At 44.7% G+C, this 18,812-nt stretch overlaps 2 protein-coding genes across 2 annotated transcripts in view; both read left to right on the top strand.

Moving 5' to 3' along the window:
- Positions 1-2,342, top strand: part of LOC132961605 (methyltransferase-like protein 27) — a 23,241-nt gene extending 20,899 nt beyond the window's left edge. The window contains exon 6 of the mRNA XM_061033339.1: positions 2,081-2,342. Coding sequence (XP_060889322.1) covers positions 2,081-2,316 — 236 coding nt within the window. The 3' untranslated portion in view covers positions 2,317-2,342. The remainder of the gene's footprint in view (positions 1-2,080) is intronic.
- A 648-nt stretch (positions 2,343-2,990) lies between these two features.
- LOC132961599 (leucine-rich repeats and immunoglobulin-like domains protein 1) lies at positions 2,991-18,526 on the top strand. The gene is made up of 7 exons (XM_061033332.1): positions 2,991-3,392; positions 6,521-6,904; positions 8,459-8,728; positions 11,479-11,572; positions 13,670-13,724; positions 16,556-16,671; positions 17,794-18,526. The coding sequence occupies exons 1-7, from the start codon at positions 3,341-3,343 to the stop codon at positions 17,840-17,842; spliced, it is 1,020 nt and encodes a 339-aa protein (XP_060889315.1). The 5' UTR covers positions 2,991-3,340; the 3' UTR covers positions 17,843-18,526.
- Positions 18,527-18,812: the final 286 nt, after the last annotated feature.

The raw sequence follows: 18,812 nt of genomic DNA on the forward strand, positions 1-18,812 counted from the left end.
CTTCCAGTGACGCAACAATCATCATTTTGCGTCACTGGAAGCTCCTTTACAGACTCAGAAATACAAAGATTTCACATCTCAGGGGAAAATGAGGGCGGGATGCACGACCATTCAAAAACACTACCAGGTTTCTAATGATACAAAGATTAATGCTAATGGGTGAAGTATCCCTTTAAGGAACCGTTCAACACTAAAAGTAACCAGACAACAACAACAACATCCGTTTCCATGACAACGTGTGACTTAGCGTTAACGTGAAGGTCGTCTTCATTTCACTGCTCGGGTCCAAAACCACTCCAAAGTTATAAACAATCGTAACGTGATGTGTAGAAAGTATGTGTAAAACCAGTTCAAAAATAGAGCTTCTGCAGTGGTACAGCAATTAAAGTGCAGGGACCAGAGGAGAGTTTCTTCATGCTTTATTTCTCAACAACTTGATTCCACTTGTGACAAGCATAGTAGTCAGATGATTTAAAAAAAGGAAAACAATAATCAGGGCCACACCAGTAAATCAAATTACGTACTAACTAAACAATCTCATAAATGCACAAAATCTTATAATTACACATCAAATACTCACTCAAATAATGCATCTATCAGAGTCACAATAGAGTTGTCAGCCTGTCATGCAGCTCAGCAGTGTGACACAAACAAAAGGAGTGAGCATGGCCTGCTGCAGGCCTCTTAATTGCTCAGGTGTGGCCTGATTGGTTAAGACTAGGCTTAAAGGGGAAGTGGGATCTGCAACATGATGTAAACAGGAATGCAAGTCTAACCCTCAATTCACACATACTCCATGCGTGCCGTGGTCCGTCAGCGCCGCACACTACGTTGTACTTAGCTTCCACTCTAGTCCATCATTGTGTTCACACAGGGCGCGCTGCGGTCCGTCTCCGGAGCGTGCCAACGGCACTGCGCTCTGCTCCGTTTCAAATACGCAGCGAGTCTATTTTCGCAGGAGTACGCTGCAGGTACGCGTCAAGCTGGACAGAATATGACAGCTCAGACAGGAAGTCAGACAAGGAAACGCACAGAGCATCCGGTCAATTTCAAAATAAAACACAATATACGAACTCATGATCGTATTTTTCATCACTTTATCAACATGACGTCAAAACAGGAACTGAATGAACAACAACGCATCCCCAGAAAGACAAAGCAACATGTTGTTTGCATGTTTCTCTCTTTATTCCCGCGGGATCTTGTAGTTCTCCTGTGATGTGTCATGGGTGCGCTCCGCTGCGCTGACGTCCCAGAAACGGATCCAGTGTGAATGGCCGCGAGCCGGAGCAAAACCGTGGCGCTGACGGACCGCGGCGCGCACGGAGTATGTGTGAATTGGGGGTAACGGTTTGTCAGGAGGTTTAAAACCTGCCTCAGCTCCAGCTCTCAGCCTGTCGTTAGGTTGACTGAATGTTCGATGGGACTCCAGCGCCCCCTGCAGGAACAGACGGGTGATGTTTACAGGACGATGGTTACAGTAACCTTTTGTTGTGTTCTCGCTGTTTGTTAAAAAAACGTTTAAAAAACCGTAGCGTCTCCATCGCAGTTTAAACATTTCACACATGCTCATTTCATTTCCAGTCAATAACCACGAGAGCGTAGGAGGACTACAACAACAATGGCCGACTCCTGAGTTCTGTTTGAATTGAACGATAGAGCTGCATCCTCACATTGATCAGTGCAGACGTATAACAATCTGATCAGCTGTCATTGTTAGTGTGTTCACACCTCACCGCTCGGTGGAAGGAAGAGAACGTCACACCGCCACCTACTGGCCTGGCATGTGTACTACAGCGTTTTCTTTTTTTGTATCTGTGTGCACGGAGGTTTTCAAAACGTTGTCCTCTGAATGCAGAACTTTGTTGAAAATGCAAATGAATAATGTTTCATATTATCACAAGCTGTATATATATATATATATAACCACAGAGCTGATGTAAATAAGACAAATCCAAAGACTTCTGTTTACATGAAACCATCAGAAGATGAACCGGGTCCAGGAGGGTCTCTGGGTCTGCTGGGTTTATAACCTGAAGCTGTCAGTCACTCAGGTTGTGATTTGATGTTGTGTGTGCAGGAGGGCTGGTGTGCATGGTGAAAGGGGAACACAGAGGAGCAGAGCACGACATGTACCAGTGTGACCTGCAGAGGGAGCTGCAGCTGATGGAGGGGGAGGGGCTGTGGAGTCAGCTGGCAGTCCAACACACGGACAGGTACATGAACGACACGTTCCCGGACCCAGACCAGCAGGGGGAGCTCTTCCTCAGCGGGACGGCTTACCTGTACAAGAAGAAGTTACATAACAAAGACTAAAGTCTTCTGCTGTTAGTCGAGTGTCTCCAGGTAACATTTGTTAAGAATCTGTGCTTTACAAATAAAGATTGGTTGTCTCAAAGTGGAGATGCTGCGTCTCTCTGTGTTTCAGAATCCTTACTTTGACCTGGGAACACGTCTTGTCTCATGTCCATAACACTTGAAAAACATTTGATTTGGCCCTCGGCACAAACAGCTTCACCTGACTCCTGCTCGTTGTGCCTCAGTCATATTTCAGGAAAATGGTACTTACTTGAATTCACTCCATAAAGATGGAGGAGACTGAGATGGTTTCAGTTGAAGTAGTTTAAATATGACTCGACTTCAGGAGTCCAGGTGTGTGTGTGCGTGCGTGCGTGTGTGTTTGTTTGTGTGTGTGTCTTTCAGTGGTTTATAAAACACTAAATGACCTCTCCGAGATTACATCACTGACATGTCCTCCTCCATAAGACCACACTGAACCTGCTTCTCATTCATGTGAAACATGTTGAAGCTTCTCTCTGTGACTCAGTCACTAAACCTATCCTCCTTATCTGTTCACAAAGTGCAGCTTGAATTGTGGAAAAGGAGTTTCAGGTTGGCTGCTGCTGCAGGAGGAACCTGCTGCAGGAGGAGGAACCTGCTGCTGCATCATCACCTGCATGCAGACTTTAAAATCTAAACAAATTTTTTTCTACAGTTCTCCTGAAAACAGTTTGTGTGTTTATCTGTCTGTGGAGAGTTTTCTGTTACAGGACCAAAAAGAATCATCTTCTAATCATCAGACTGAAGCGATGTGCAGACGAGTGTGGAGGGAACTTTTAGGATAGGATAGGATAATACTTTATTGATCCTCAGAGGGGAAATTCGGGCGTTGCAGCACTTTAGGGAAGTAACGGTAGAAGTGAAATAAAAATAGTTCTCGGTCGAAGAAAGAAGGAAGGAAGTGAAGACATTTCACTTCTTCATTTCAGAGTGTGTCTGCAAGTCAGTTTTCTCTTCAGAGAGAGTCCAAATCACAGAGAGAGAGAGCTGGAAACTAAGGATGGCAGGCTGGGACAAGAAGCTTCTGTGGTGCTTCATGCTCCTGCTGGCAGGTAAGATAGAGCTGATCATCTGATGTCTGTAGTCTTTATTATTTCTCTCCTGGGATCTCAGTCAAAGGAGAATGTTGTGAATGAAATCATAAATCTGAATCCTCACCGTGAATCTGATGTTACTTAAGTCTTTGGTCTCTGACATGAGTCTGAGGTTTTAGGTTTGGCGTTCCCTCTTGTTGTTTAAACTTTCTCGTTTGTCTCCACAGCAGCTTTTTAACAAACCACACTCGATTTAAAGCCTCCAAACCAAATCCACAAAGAGCTTCTGACTCTGATCTTTGTGATGTCATTTTCATCGACTCGCTCAGAGAAGACGTTACATTCCAACCGTTTGTGAGATTTAGTCATTTATGTTTTTGAACACTTTCTGATGTTGGTTGTGAAGTGGGAGGAGTCAGCTCTGAGATGTATTACACAATACATTTTAAACCAATAATAAAAACATACACGGATGTTTCGTCCAATCAGGGGCAACTAGACTACCCAGCTCCTACCTCCTGAGATGTTCCTTGCTGCTCAGCCACCGGTGAGGCTGGCGGCTGTTCATGCGGTGGATTTGGAGAAACTGTGTTTTGGTACGCTGTGGCAGAGTTGGGGAAAAGCACTCCCACAAGCGCTCATTACCCCACAAGACCGGTTAACCTGTTTGAGTCGGGAAAGCTCCGGGCTTTGCCAAACGGCGTCCTGTCTCCCTCTGCCCACTGAAAGCCAACAGTTCGGTTAGAGTCGCCCTGCGGGTCATCTCTGCTGGCCTCCATAAAGTTTATTTTCCAAACTGTGTTTTCTTTATGTGGAGGATTTTGACATAACGAGGGAGAAAAGATGTTTAAAAGTGGCGCTGCTAGCTCCGTTAGCTTAGCTAGGGATCCCAGGTGGTGGTCGCAGTGTAAGTTAAGATCTATGTTTTTTAAATCATTAAAATAATTATGAAAAATGCAGGAAGTCGACTGAAACAGTCAAGAAACATGATTTATTTATGGATTGCTGGATGGATGGATGGATGGATGGATTGATGGAATTATGGATGGAATTATGGATGGATGGATGGATGGATGGATGGAATTATGGATGGATGGATGGATGGATTGATGGATGATGGATGGAATTATGGATGGATGGATGGATGGATTGATGGAATTATGGATGGATGGATGGATGGATTGATGGATTGATGGAATTATGGATGGATGGATGGATGGATTGATGGATGATGGATGGAATTATGGATGGATGGATGGATGGATGCATGCATGGATGATGGATGGTGGATGGATGATGGATCGATGGATGAATGGATGGATGGATGGATGGAATGATGGATGGATGGATGGATGGATTGATGGATGATGGATGATGGATGGAATTATGGATGGATGGATGGATGCATGATGGATGATGGATGGATGGATGATGGATGGAATTATGGATGGAAGGGTGGATGGATGGATGCATGCATGGATGATGGATGATGGATGGATGGATGGATGGATGGATGGATTGATGGATGATGGATGGATTTATGGATGGATGGATGGATGGATGGATGGATGGATTTATGGATGATGGATGGATTTATGGATGGATGATGGATGGATGGATGGATGGATGGATGGATGGATTGATGGATGATGGATGGATTTATGGATGATGGATGGATGGATGGATGGATGGATGGATTGATGGATGATGGATGGATTTATGGATGGATGATGGATGGATGGATGGATGGATGGATGGATTGATGGATGATGGATGGATTTATGGATGGATGGATGGATGGATGGATGGATGGATGCATGCATGGATGATGGATGGTGGATGGATGATGGATGGATGGATGGATGGATGGATGGATGGATGGATGGATGGATTGATGGATGATGGATGATGGATGGAATTATGGATGATGGATGCATGATGGATGATGGATGGATGGATTATGGATGGAATTATGGATAGATGGAAGGGTGGATGGATGGATGCATGCATGGATGATGGATGATGGATGGATGGATGGATGGATGGATGGATGGATGGAATGATGGATGATGGATTGATGGATGGATGGATGGATGATTGATGGATGATGGATGATGGATGGAATTATGGATGATGGATGGAATTATGGATGGATGCATGATGGATGATGGATGATGGATGGTGGATGGATGGATGGATGGATTGATGGATGGATGAATGATGGATGGTGGATGATGGATGGATGATGGATGGATTGATGGATGATGGATGGTGGATGGATGGATGGAATGATGGATGGATTGATGGATGATGAATGATGGATGATGGATGATGGATGTTGGATGGATGGATGGATGATGGATGATGGATGGAATGATGGATGGATGGATGATGGTTGGATGGATGGATGGATGATGGAATTATGGATGATGGATGGAATGATAGATGGATGGATGATGGTTGGATGGATGGATGGATGATGGAATTATGGATGATGGATGGAATGATGAATGAATGGATGATGGATGATGGATGGATTGATTAATGGATGGATGAATGATGGATGATGGATGATGGATGGATGGATGATGGATGATGGATGGATGGATGGATGGATGGATGACAGATGATGGATGGAATGATGGATGGATGGATGGATGGATGGATGGATGATGGTTGGATGGATGGATGGAATGATGGATGGATGGATGATGGATGGAATTATGGATGGGTGGATGGATGGATGATGGATGGATGGATGGATGATGGATGATGGCTGATGGATGGATGATGGATGGAATTATGGATGGATGGGTTGATGGATGGATGGATGGATGATGAATGATGGATGGATGGATGGATGATGAATGATGGATGGATGGATGGAATGATGGATGGATGGATGGATGGATGATGGATGATGAAACATATACCCATATTTGAGCATATGCGGTTGCATCAGATTGCCGAGCAGTTTTGTCCCGCCCTCATGTAAAGACGCTTTAATCCTCATCGCAGTGGTCATGCGTTCCAATCAGACCTCAGCCCTTCTGTGCAAGAATTTGGCTAACTTTAGAGTTAAAGCCCTTTTGTACTTCAATGTGCAAACATAATATATCTCAAACAAGACTTGTGTTTGTGTTCAGGTGCTGCTGCTCAACCTGTCATGTATCCTCCTCATGTCTGTGCTGTGAGCAGATCAACCGTCACCCTGCCCTGCACCTTCACACCAAACGACACCTTCAATCATACTCCAAGTTCGGTAGAAGTTCGGATTCAAGTGATCAGAGTCCGCTGGTGTCAGAACCATCAGATTTGTCATGGCTCGACCCCCAACGTGTACGACAGCCGCTCGCCCAACGACAACAACCATCGTTACAGATACCTGGGAGACCTGAAGAAGAACTGCACGCTACAGATCATAAACGTAAACAAGATGGAGGACGAAGCGACTCTGCGCTTCAGGATGGAAGTCAATTACACTTTGGGACATTTCACTGGAACATCAGGAGTGAACGTCACCGTCACTGGTAAGAGCTCAACATCGTGTTTAATTGGTTCTAATAATGCTTAAATCTATCCTAAACCTTCGACGTAGTTCTGCACAATTGATCCAACATGAATCTTGATCACGATCTTGGTCTTCCCCAGGGTTCAATAAACATGATTGAGCTGCCTGTAGAAAACACAGCTGTGTATCATATCAAGCACTAACAGCTCCTCATAACAGCATGTCATGAACACTTACCATGCAGTGGCAGTTCAGAGTGTAGGAGTGACTGACAGAAACAGAATTACAAATATCCAGTCCAAAAGAAAGTGCATGACAGCTGAGTCTGCACCACAAACTTTGAAGAATGTGTGCAGTAGCTTCTTTTTGATGATGTTTGTGGTTCAAATGAGGCTGAAATATTTCAGACTTTAAAACATGAGATGTGGTCAGAACAGGTCAGAAGGTCAGGGGAGAAAAGTTTCAGTCAACCTTTGAATCATTTATACTAACCTGGTATCAGCAATTCATTGTCATCCAAGGCGGGCATCCTGCTGACTAACCCCAGGGAGATAAAAAACACAAGTTTTCAAGAATTTGACAGCAAACTCTCCTGTTCTAAACATAATGTAATTCACCTGTGTGACTTCTTTGACTCCATACCAACGCCTTTGCTAAGTGATAATGACAGGGATGACATCGACTCTGACTTCACACTAGAAGAAATTATCTTAACCATAAAATATTTTCCAGGGGAAAGGCAGCTGGGCCTTTGGGTGTCACTCCTCCTTAGAATGATATCCAACTCAAAGAAAGACAAGGCTTTGTCACAAACACTTTAAGAGGCTAATATCTCTCTTATTGTAAAGGGGGGGGGGGGGGGTGATGGAAGACAGGTGCTTGTTTAGTCGGTTTGCTAGCATTTCAGTGATTACTTCCTGTTGGAGTTCTGAAGTGCGATCGGTGTGTAGCTGGCCGGGTCGGTCTCTTCCCTGAACAGATTCCTTTATCTTTGCCAAAACCTCCCAATTATTCTCTCATCAGCTCATTTTAAAGAGTTAGACTCTACAATTCTGTCTTACATTTGGAACTACAAAAATCACAGGATCTCAAAAGCGGACCTGCAAAAACCAAAGCCAGAGGGCGGGATGAGCCTTCCAGTATTCAGACACTGCTACTAGGCTGCCAACGCCAGGCATGCTTTGGCTCGGTTAATGGCTCTTCCTTGCCAGCCATGCTAGATATATAGGCTCTAGGCTTTTGAAACACTCTGTCAGAATCTTAAACCAGATGAGGAGCTTTTTTAATCTATCAGAGACCTCTGAGCACTCTGTCTCCACAGTTAGACAAAACCAATCATGCATATTTGAGTGTACTGAATGACTGGCAGCTATGTAAGCAACTTCAGTTTACTTTCCTTTTTTTTGTACACGTCCTAGTCGTGTTTATTTGTTTGAATTCTGGTCTGTTCTTGTATTATTTGTCCTATGCAAAAAACTAAAAACTTCAAATAAATATTGAACAAAAATAAATAAAGAAGTGGGAACGCCATCTTTAAAACAATCATCAAACTGTAATTTGAATTAATTTTCAGAAAGGACTAAACTGAAGATAGTGAGCTCCAGAGACAACAGACACGTTGCAGAAGGTCAAACTGTAACACTACAATGTTCTGCAAACTGTACATTCAACCAGCTGGACGTCTCCTGGTTCAGGGATGGCCATCTCTTGTCAGAGTCTGGACCAGCCCTCCTACTCGGGCCTCTAACTGCAGAGGATTCTGGGAACTACACCTGTATGTTGAAGAACACAGAAAATCTACCGTCTGAGCCGTACAGTCTGAGCGTGACGGACAAAAAGGAAGGTCAGTTTTTGAAATCTTCCCCAATGGATGGATGGATGGATGGAGGGATGGAGGGATGGATGGATGGATGGATGGAGGGATGGAGGGATGGATGGATGGATGATGGATGGATAGTTTTATGGATGATGGATGGATGGATGGATGGATGGTTGGATAGATGATAGATGGATGGATAGATGGATGGATAGTTTTATGAATGATGGATAGATGGATGGATGATAAATGGATGGATGGATGGTTGGATGGATTGATGGATAGATGGATAGATGGATGGATGGATGGATGGATGGATAGATGGATGGATGGATGGTTGGATAGATTGATGGATGGATGGTTGGATAGATGGATGGATGGATGGATGGATAGATGGATGGATGGATGATAGATTGATGGATGGATGGTTGGATAGATGGATGGATGGATGGATGGATGATAGATTGATGGATGGATGGATGGTTGGATAGATGGATAGTTGGATGGATAGATGGATGGATGGTTGGATAGATGGTTGGTTGGATGGATGGATGGATGGATGGATGGATAGATGGATGGATGGATGGATAGATGGATGGATGGAAAGATTGATGGATGGATGGATGGATGGATGGATGGATGGTTGGATAGATGGATGGTTGGATGGATGGATGGATGGATGATGGATGGATGGATGGATGGATGGATCGTTTTATGGATGATGGATGGATGGATAGATGGATAGTTGGATGGATGGATGGATGGATGGATGATGGATGGATGGATGGATGGATGGATAGATTGATGGATGGATGGTTGGATAGATGGATGGATGGATGGATGGATAGATGGATGGATGGATGGATAGATTGATGGATGGATGGATGGTTGGATAGATGGATAGTTGGATGGATAGATGGATGGATGGTTGGATAGATGGTTGGTTGGATGGATGGATGGATGGATGGATGGATGGATGGATGGATAGATGGATGGATGGATGGATAGATGGATGGATGGAAAGATTGATGGATGGATGGATGGATGGATGGATGGTTGGATAGATGGATGGTTGGATGGATGGATGGATGGATGGATGGATCGTTTTATGGATGATGGATGGATGGATAGATGGATGGGGTTATGGATGCATGGATGCATGGATGGATGGATGGATAGTTTTATGGATGTTGGATAGATGGATGATGGATGGATGGATGGATAGATGGATGGATGGTTGGATGGATTGATGGATGGATGATGGTTGGATAGATGGTTGGTTGGATGGATGATGGATGGATGGATGGATGGATAGATAGATAGATAGATAGATAGATAGATAGATAGATAGATAGATAGATAGATAGATAGATAGATAGATAGATAGATAGATAGATAGATAGATAGATAGATGGATGGATGGATAGATGGAGGGATGGTTGGATAGATGGTTGGTTGGATGGATGGATGATGGATGGATGGATGGATGGATAGATGGATGATGGATGGATGGATGGATGATTGATGGATTGATGGATGGATGGATGGATAGATGGATGGGGGTATGGATGGATGGATGGATGGATGGATAGTTTTATGGATGTTGGATAGATGGATGGATGGATGGATGGATGGATGGTTGGATGGATTGATGGATGGTTGGATAGATGGTTGGTTGGATGGATGATGGATGGATGGATGGATGGATAGATAGTTGGATGGATGGATAGATGGATGGTTGGATAGATGGTTGGTTGGATGGATGATGGATGGATGGATAGATGGATGGATGGATGATTGGATAGATGGTTGGATGGATGGATGGATGGATGGATGGTTGGATAGATGGATGTATGGATGGATTGATGGCCTCATGGATGGATGATGGATAGATGTATGGATTGATGGATGGATGGATGGATAGATGGATGGATGGATGGATGGATGGATGGATGGATGGCCTCATGGATGGATGGATGGAAAGGTGTATGGCTGGATAGATGGATGGATGGATGGTTGGATGGATGGATAGATTGATGGATGGATGGATGGTTGGATAGATGGTTGGTTGGTTGGATGGATGATGGATGGATGGATGGATAGATAGATGGATGGATGGATGGATAGATGGATTGATGGATGGATGGTTGGATAGAAGGTTGGTTGGATGGATGATGGATGGATGGATGGATGGATGGATGGATAGATGGATGGATGGATGGTTTTATGGATGATGGATGGATGGATGGATGGATGGATGGATAGATGGATGGATGGATGGATGGATGGATGGATTGATGGATGGATGGATGGATGGATGGATGGATGATGGATAGATGGATGGGGTATGGATGGATGGATGGATGGATGGATGGATAGATGGATGGATGGATGGATGGATAGATTCATGGATGTATGGATGGATGGTTGGATAGATGGTTGGTTGGATGGATAGTTTTATGGATGATGGATAGATGGATAGATGGATGGATGGATGGATGATAGATGGATTGACAGATGGATGGATGGATGGATGGATGGTTGGATGGATTGATGGATGGATGGATGGATGGATGGATGGATAGATGGATGGATGGATGGATGGATGGATGGTTGGATGGTTGGATGGATGGATGGATTGATGGATGGATGGATGGATGGATTGATGGATGGATGGATAGATGGATGGATGGATGGATGGATGGATGGATAGATTCATGGATGGATGGATGGATGGATGTCTCTCTGGTGTCGTTAACGTGCAATCTGTTTTTCAGGACAGCATGGTGACCTTCCTCTGATCGTTGGCGTCGTGCTTGGCGTCCTTCTGGCTGTGGTCGCTCTCATTGTGGTTCTTCTCATCATCAAAAGGTATTTTAATAAAACCTCTGACTCAGTCATCCAACACACCTGGGATAATTACATCAAAGTGATGGATGGATGGATGGTTGGGTGGGTGGATGGATGGATGGATGGTTTGATGGATGGATGGATGGCTGGATGGGTGGATGGATTGATTGGTGGATGGATGGATAGATTGGTGATGTATGGATGGATGGATGGATGAATAGATGGACGGATGGATGGATGGGTGGATGGATGATGGATGATGGATGATGGATGATGGATGGATGGATGGATGGCTTGGTGGATGGATTGGTGGATGGATGGAGAGATGGATGGATGAATGGATCGATGGATCGATGGTTGGGTGGTTGGATTTTTGTTATCACAGGAAAACAATGTAAACTGTAATGAATATTGTCCTCAGGGGTGGGCAAACTTTTTGACTCGCGGGCCACAATGGGTTCTAAAATTTGACAGAGGGGCCGGGCCAGGAACAGATGGATGGAGTGTTTGTGTGAACTAATATAAATGACATGTAAAAGCCATTACATGAAAGGATTTGGTCTTTAACAGCTAGCAAAGCATGAATATGCAAGGCTCATTGTACACATTGATTTCCAAATGCATTCATTTCATTAAATTAAATTTTAATAAACACAGTAGAGAAACTCACGTTCAGTTTCAGTGGGAACAGTGTTGGTGATCTCCCTTTTGTGTCAGTGCATTAAAGTCTGGAGTTAGTTTTGTAGTGGTAATTCTCAGGATAGATCCGAGGTGTTGGTCAGTTAACTTGGATCTGTGAGGGGCTTTGTTGATGTTCATGACGCTGAATGTCTGCTCACATACGTAGGTATATCGCTTAGCTCAGGAAATTTGTCGGATTTCCCCATTAACTCCAAAAATGCGCTGATCTCCTCTTTCAGCTCCCACACTCGTTGAAACACTTTGCCCAAACTTAACTAGCAGACACGAGAGTGGTACAGTAAGTCCTGATGATCCGCATCAGTTTCCTCCAGGAACGTAATAAACTGACGATGCTGAAGTCCCCTTGCTCGTATAAAGTTAACAAGTTTTACAACTGGATTCACGACATGATTAAGCTGCAATACAGACTTACACAGAGATTCCTGATGGATGATGCAGTGAAGGAAAATAACATCCTGGTTTCACTTTATCCTGGTTTCTTTTCAGCAGCTTCATTCTCTCGATGACAGCAGACACCTGGTTATACAAGTCCTCTCCTCGCGTTTTTCCTTTCAGGGACTCCATGGTCAAAAACTCCTCCGTTATCTCAAAACTGTCATTAATCCCTCGGATAAAAATGAGGAGCTGAGCAGTGTCTTTTACGTCATTACTTTCATCCAGCGCTAGTGAATATAACTTAAAGGACTCAGCCTTTTTGTTTAATTCTCTGGCTATATCTTCATCAATCAGTTCCACACGGCGAGTCACAGTCCTGTGTGATAAACTGATTTTCTCAAACTGGCCTTGGCTCTCCGGACACAAGAGACCTGCTGTCTCTACCACGCATTCTTTTAAAAACTCGCCTTCGGAGAAAGGCTTGCTAGCCTTTGCTAATTTGAATGCCAGCAAAAAACTTGCCTTGGTAGTTGACTCTTGAATCGCAGTTTGTTGGTGAAAAAAATGTTGCTGAGTCTGTAAATTATCCTTCAACCTCTGAGCCGCAGCCGCCCGTTCTTGTGTGGATTGCTTGCTAGCGTAGTTAGCATGCTTCGTAGCAAAGTGACGGCTGATACTGTACTCTTTGAAAACTGTGACAGTTTCTTGGCATATCAGGCATACAGCCTGAAGTGCGCCATCTATTGGGGAAACGCGGGCATTACAGGGGAAAACGAACGAGGTTTAATTATAATAACATTTAATTTAATAATAATATAATTTGGACAAGTTCGGCGGGCCGGATTAAAAAGCCCAACGGGCCGTATATGGCCCGCGGGCCGTAGTTTGCCCATGCCTGTCTTAGGGCCTCTGTAACATGTTGTGTTTTGGGTCGTCTGAATACGATATGAGCGTCGAGAACACACACACACACACAAACACACACACACACTTTGTCCTTCTGTAGCTGATTTCATGGTTTTGTTTTTATTGTGTTTGTAGGAAGCGAGCTGCAGAGAAAAACCAGAGAGATGTAGGAGGGGAGGAGCCACCAAAGGTCCGTTATTTATACTTTATATATTTAACATCACTCAGTTTTTATTTCAACTTTAATTTATACAATAATTTACCTTTAAATGTCTGTCTGTCTCTACCTGTCTGTCTCCTCCTGTCTGTCTCTTTCTGTCTGTCTCTTCTTGTGTGTCTCTTCCTGTCTGTCTTCATCTCTTCTTGTCTGTCTCTACCTGTCTGTCTCTTCCTGTCTGTCTTCATCTCTTCCTGTCTGTCTCTACCTGTCTGTCTCTTCCTGCCTGTCTCTGCCTGTCTGTCTCTTCCTGTCTGTCTCTTCCTGTCTGTCTTCATCTCTTCCTGTCTGTCTCTACCTGTCTGTCTCTTCCTGCCTGTCTCTGCCTGTCTGTCTCTTCCTGTCTGTCTCTACTTGTCTTCATCTCTTCCTGTCTGTCTCTACCTGTCTGTCTCTACCTGTCTGTCTCTTCCTGTCTGTCTCTACCTGTCTGTCTCTTCTTGTCTGTCTCTACCTGTCTGTCTCTACCTGTCTGTCTCTTCCTGTCTGTCTCTTTCTGTCTGTCTCTTCCTGTCTGTCTCTACCTGTCTGTCTCTTCCTGTTTGTCTCTTCCTGTCTGTCTTCATCTTTTCCTGTCTGTCTCTACCTGTCTGTCTCTTCCTGTCTGTCTCTTTCTGTCTGACTCTTCCTGTCTGTCTCTACCTGTCTGTCTCTTCCTGTTTGTCTCTTCCTGTCTGTCTCTTCCTGTCTGTCTTCATCTTTTCCTGCCTGTCTCTGCCTGTCTGTCTCTTCCTGTCTGTCTCTACCTGTCTTCATCTCTTCCTGTCTGTCTCTACCTGTCTGTCTCAACCTGTCTGTCTCTTCCTGTCTGTCTCTTCCTGTCTGTCTCTTCTTGTCTGTCTTTACCTGTCTGTCTATTCCTGCCTGTCTCTGCCTGTCTGTCTCTTCCTGTCTGTCTCTACTTGTCTTCATCTCTTCCTGTCTGTCTCTACCTGTCTGTCTCTTCTTGTCTGTCTCTTCCTGTCTGTGTCTACCTACCTGTCTCTACCTGTGTGTCTCTTTCTGTCTGTCTCTTCTTGTCTGTCTTCATCTCTTCTTGTCTGTCTCTACCTGTCTGTCTCTACCTGTCTGTCTCTTCCTGTCTGTCTCTTTCTGTCTGACTCTTCCTGTCTGTCTCTACCTGTCTGTCTCTTCCTGTTTGTCTCTTCCTGTCTGTCTCTTCCTGTCTGTCTTCATCTTTTCCTGTCTGTCTCTACCTGTCTGTCTCTTCCTGCCTGTCTCTGCCTGTCTCTCTCTTCCTGTCTGTCTCTACCTGTCTTCATCTCTTCCTGTCTGTCTCTTCCTGTCTGTCTCTTCCTGTCTGTCTCTACCTGTCTGTCTCCTCCTGTCTGTCTCTTTCTGTCTGTCTCTTCTTGTGTGTCTCTTCCTGTCTGTCTTCATCTCTTCTTGTCTGTCTCTACCTGTCTGTCTCTTCCTGTCTGTCTTCATCTCTTCCTGTCTGTCTCTACCTGTCTGTCTCTTCCTGCCTGTCTCTGCCTGTCTGTCTCTTCCTGTCTGTCTCTTCCTGTCTGTCTTCATCTCTTCCTGTCTGTCTCTACCTGTCTGTCTCTTCCTGCCTGTCTCTGCCTGTCTGTCTCTTCCTGTCTGTCTCTACCTGTCTGTCTCAACCTGTCTGTCTCTTTCTGTCTGACTCTTCCTGTCTGTCTCTACCTGTCTGTCTCTTCCTGTTTGTCTCTTCCTGTCTGTCTCTTCCTGTCTGTCTTCATCTTTTCCTGTCTGTCTCTACCTGTCTGTCTCTACCTGTCTGTCTCTACCTGTCTGTCTCTTCTTGTCTGTCTCTTCCTGTCTGTGTCTACCTACCTGTCTCTACCTGTGTGTCTCTTTCTGTCTGTCTCTTCTTGTCTGTCTTCATCTCTTCTTGTCTGTCTCTACCTGTCTGTCTCTACCTGTCTGTCTCTTCCTGTCTGTCTCTTTCTGTCTGACTCTTCCTGTCTGTCTCTACCTGTCTGTCTCTTCCTGTTTGTCTCTTCCTGTCTGTCTCTTCCTGTCTGTCTTCATCTTTTCCTGTCTGTCTCTACCTGTCTGTCTCTTCCTGCCTGTCTCTGCCTGTCTGTCTCTACCTGTCTGTCTCTTCCTGTCTGTCTCTACCTGTCTGTCTCTTCTTGTCTGTCTCTACCTGTCTGTCTCAACCTGTCTGTCTCTTCCTGTCTGTCTCTTTCTGTCTGACTCTTCCTGTCTGTCTCTACCTGTCTGTCTCTTCCTGTTTGTCTCTTCCTGTCTGTCTCTTCCTGTCTGTCTTCATCTTTTCCTGTCTGTCTCTACCTATCTGTCTCTTCCTGCCTGTCTCTGCCTGTCTGTCTCTTCCTGTCTGTCTCTACCTGTCTTCATCTCTTCCTGTCTGTCTCTTCCTGTCTGTCTCTACCTGTCTGTCTCAACCTGTCTGTCTCTTCCTGTCTGTCTCTTCCTGTCTGTCTCTTCTTGTCTGTCTCTACCTGTCTGTCTCTTCTTGTTTGTCTCTTCTTGTCTGTCTCTTCCTGTCTGTCTCTTCCTGTCTGTCTCTTCTTGTCTGTCTCTACCTGTCTTTCTCTTCCTGTCTGTCTCTTCTTGTCTGTCTCTACCTATCTTTCTCTTCCTGTCTGTCTCTTCTTGTCTGTCTCTTCCTGTCTGTCTCTTCTTTTCTGTCTCTTCATGTCTGTCTCTTCTTTTCTGTCTCTTCCTGTCTGTCTCTTCCTTTCTGTCTCTTCTTGTCTGTCTCTTCCTGTCTGTCTCTTCTTTTCTGTCTCTTCCTGTCTGTCTCTTCCTTTCTGTCTCTTCTTGTCTGTCTCCTCTTGTCTGTCTCTTCCTGTCTGTCTTCATCTCTTCAGGTTCCTGAAGAAGTCTACAGCAACATTGTGACCTTTGACCCTCAGGGAGGAGGTCACCTCGACGTGGAGGACGTCAGCTACGCGTCTGTCCAGTTCCAACAGCAGAACCAGAGGAGGTGAGTTTGACCATGTTGATCCTGGTTTGTGTGTTTACTTCTTTATTTGTTTTTGTTTTTGAGTTGTTTGTTTGTAAACAAACGTGTGCATCCGTTTGTGTTCTTTAATGTCAAACACACACTTATACAACCCAGAGTAACTTCATGATTATTCTTATGAAAGAATAAATACTTTAAAGAGGACATATTCTCCCCCTCCTCCACCTTTTCAAACAGTCCCCTCCTCCACCTTTTCAAACAGTCCCCCTCCTCCACCTTTTCAAACAGTCCTCCTCCTCCACCTTTTCTAACAGTCCCCTCCTCCACCTTTTCTAACAGTCCCCTCCTCCACCTTTTCAAACAGTCCCCTCCTCCACCTTTTCTAACAGTCCCCTCCTCCACCTTTTCTAACAGTCCCCTCCTCCACCTTTTCAAACAGTCCCCTCCTCCACCTTTTCTAACAGTCCCCTCCTCCACCTTTTCAAACAGTCCCCTCCTCCACCTTTTCTAACAGTCCCCTCCTCCACCTTTTCAAACAGTCCCCTCCTCCACCTTTACAAACAGTCCTCCTCCTCCTCCACCTTTTCAAACAGCCCCCTCCTCCACCTTTTCTAACAGTCCCCTCCTCCACCTTTTCAAACAGTCCTCCTCCTCCACCTTTTCAAACAGTCCCCTCCTCCACCTTTTCAAACAGTCCCCTCCTCCACCTTTTCAAACAGTCCCCTCCTCCACCTTTTCAAACAGTCCTCCTCCTCCACCTTTTCAAACAGTCCCCTCCTCCACCTTTTCAAACGGTCCCCTCCTCCACCTTTTCAAACGGTCCCCCTGTGGTCTAAATGAAACATCTGTGCTTTGTTCAAAATATAACATGAATCAAGCACCAGAGGAGGTTTGTGACCCTGTATAAACCAGCGCTCTCAGAACGCTCCGTTTTGGTGTGTGTGTCTCTTTAAATGTAATGTAACTGTGACCTGATGTAGAAGTTTCTGAAACATCATCATTATCATTTACCACCAACAACAACAACAACAACAACAAGGGGTCTGTTGAAGCTCACAGGAACATTTGATCATATTCTTCAGCTGGTTTTTAACAGACAGTGTTTCTTCTGTGTCCTGACTCTTTTATTTGTTGTGTTTGCAGAGCGCCCGAGTTATCTGTGATCTACAGCTCTGTCGCCAGCAGAGGCTGATCTTCACATCTCAGCCGCTCAGGAGTCCATCAAACATTAGGCTGCGTTTATCCTCCTCTTCTTCTCACAGAAACCCTAACCCTCTCTGAAGAAGAAACACACACAATATCTTCTTTAGCTGTTTTCACATCTGCACTCCTGAAATCCTCCTGATCTGTTCACACATGCACCTCACAGCAGAGACTATCCCTGTCAGACAGGATGGGGGGGGGGGAGGGGGGGGGGGGTCGATACATGATGTAAAAAAAACGAAAAAGGAAGTAGCAGATAAAGCATCAGAGTCCTCCATATGTCTCTATGATGATAATATGTGTCTTTCTATCAATGCTGTAGTTGAAGAGAATCTCAGTGAACTAAAGAGTGGAGAAGAACAAACTGGAGAACAGGAAACATGCAGCAGCAGGTTGATTAGAGCACGGAGATGGTAGAGGTGGCGTGCAGACAGTCTATGGTCGTGCAGCGATCACAGGGAATAAAGGTCACCACCCCCTCCCACTGGCTCCTCCCACTGGCTCCAGGTGAATTGTCCTGATTATATCCTGCTGTGTTCTCACTCTGAACACTTCAGTGCTCACTAAATGAACTTCAGATTTCTGTTATTTCAGGTTCTTCTGTTTCTTGGTGCACAGTAATATATTCAATGATGTGACATGTTTTTGTAAATAAAGTTTTGATTTGACTGAACTGTGAGAGTATTTCAGATTCAGGAGGCTGAAAGAGGAACGTTCCCTGAATCACCCCGTGTGTGACGTTTAACAAACCACTTCTCAAAGGACAAACAAACTTAGAGCTTTGTTTTGACAAAAGCACCAAGAAAACAAATTAAATTCATACATCCTACCTATATCAGATTCAGACAGGTTCGATACCGGTCACCTTTAGTGTCCTCAGATTAAAACAGGGAGACATGATTCATTGAGATGGCTCATTTCAAACAATCAACATTTAATGAGGATTACAAACCGCCCGG

Source organism: Labrus mixtus, unplaced genomic scaffold (assembly GCF_963584025.1).
Source record: "Labrus mixtus unplaced genomic scaffold, fLabMix1.1 SCAFFOLD_101, whole genome shotgun sequence".
NCBI lineage: Eukaryota > Metazoa > Chordata > Actinopteri > Labriformes > Labridae > Labrus > Labrus mixtus.

Excerpts from the sequence above, each read along its gene's own strand:
- LOC132961599 (XM_061033332.1), top strand. The coding sequence starts at position 3,341 with ATGGCAGGCTGGGACAAGAAGCTTCTGTGGTGCTTCATGCTCCTGCTG. Across the intron at positions 3,393-6,520 it reads CTTCATGCTCCTGCTGGCAG|GTGCTGCTGCTCAACCTGTC; the intron begins GTAAGATAGAGC and ends GTTTGTGTTCAG. Across the intron at positions 13,725-16,555 it reads GAGGGGAGGAGCCACCAAAG|GTTCCTGAAGAAGTCTACAG; the intron begins GTCCGTTATTTA and ends TCATCTCTTCAG.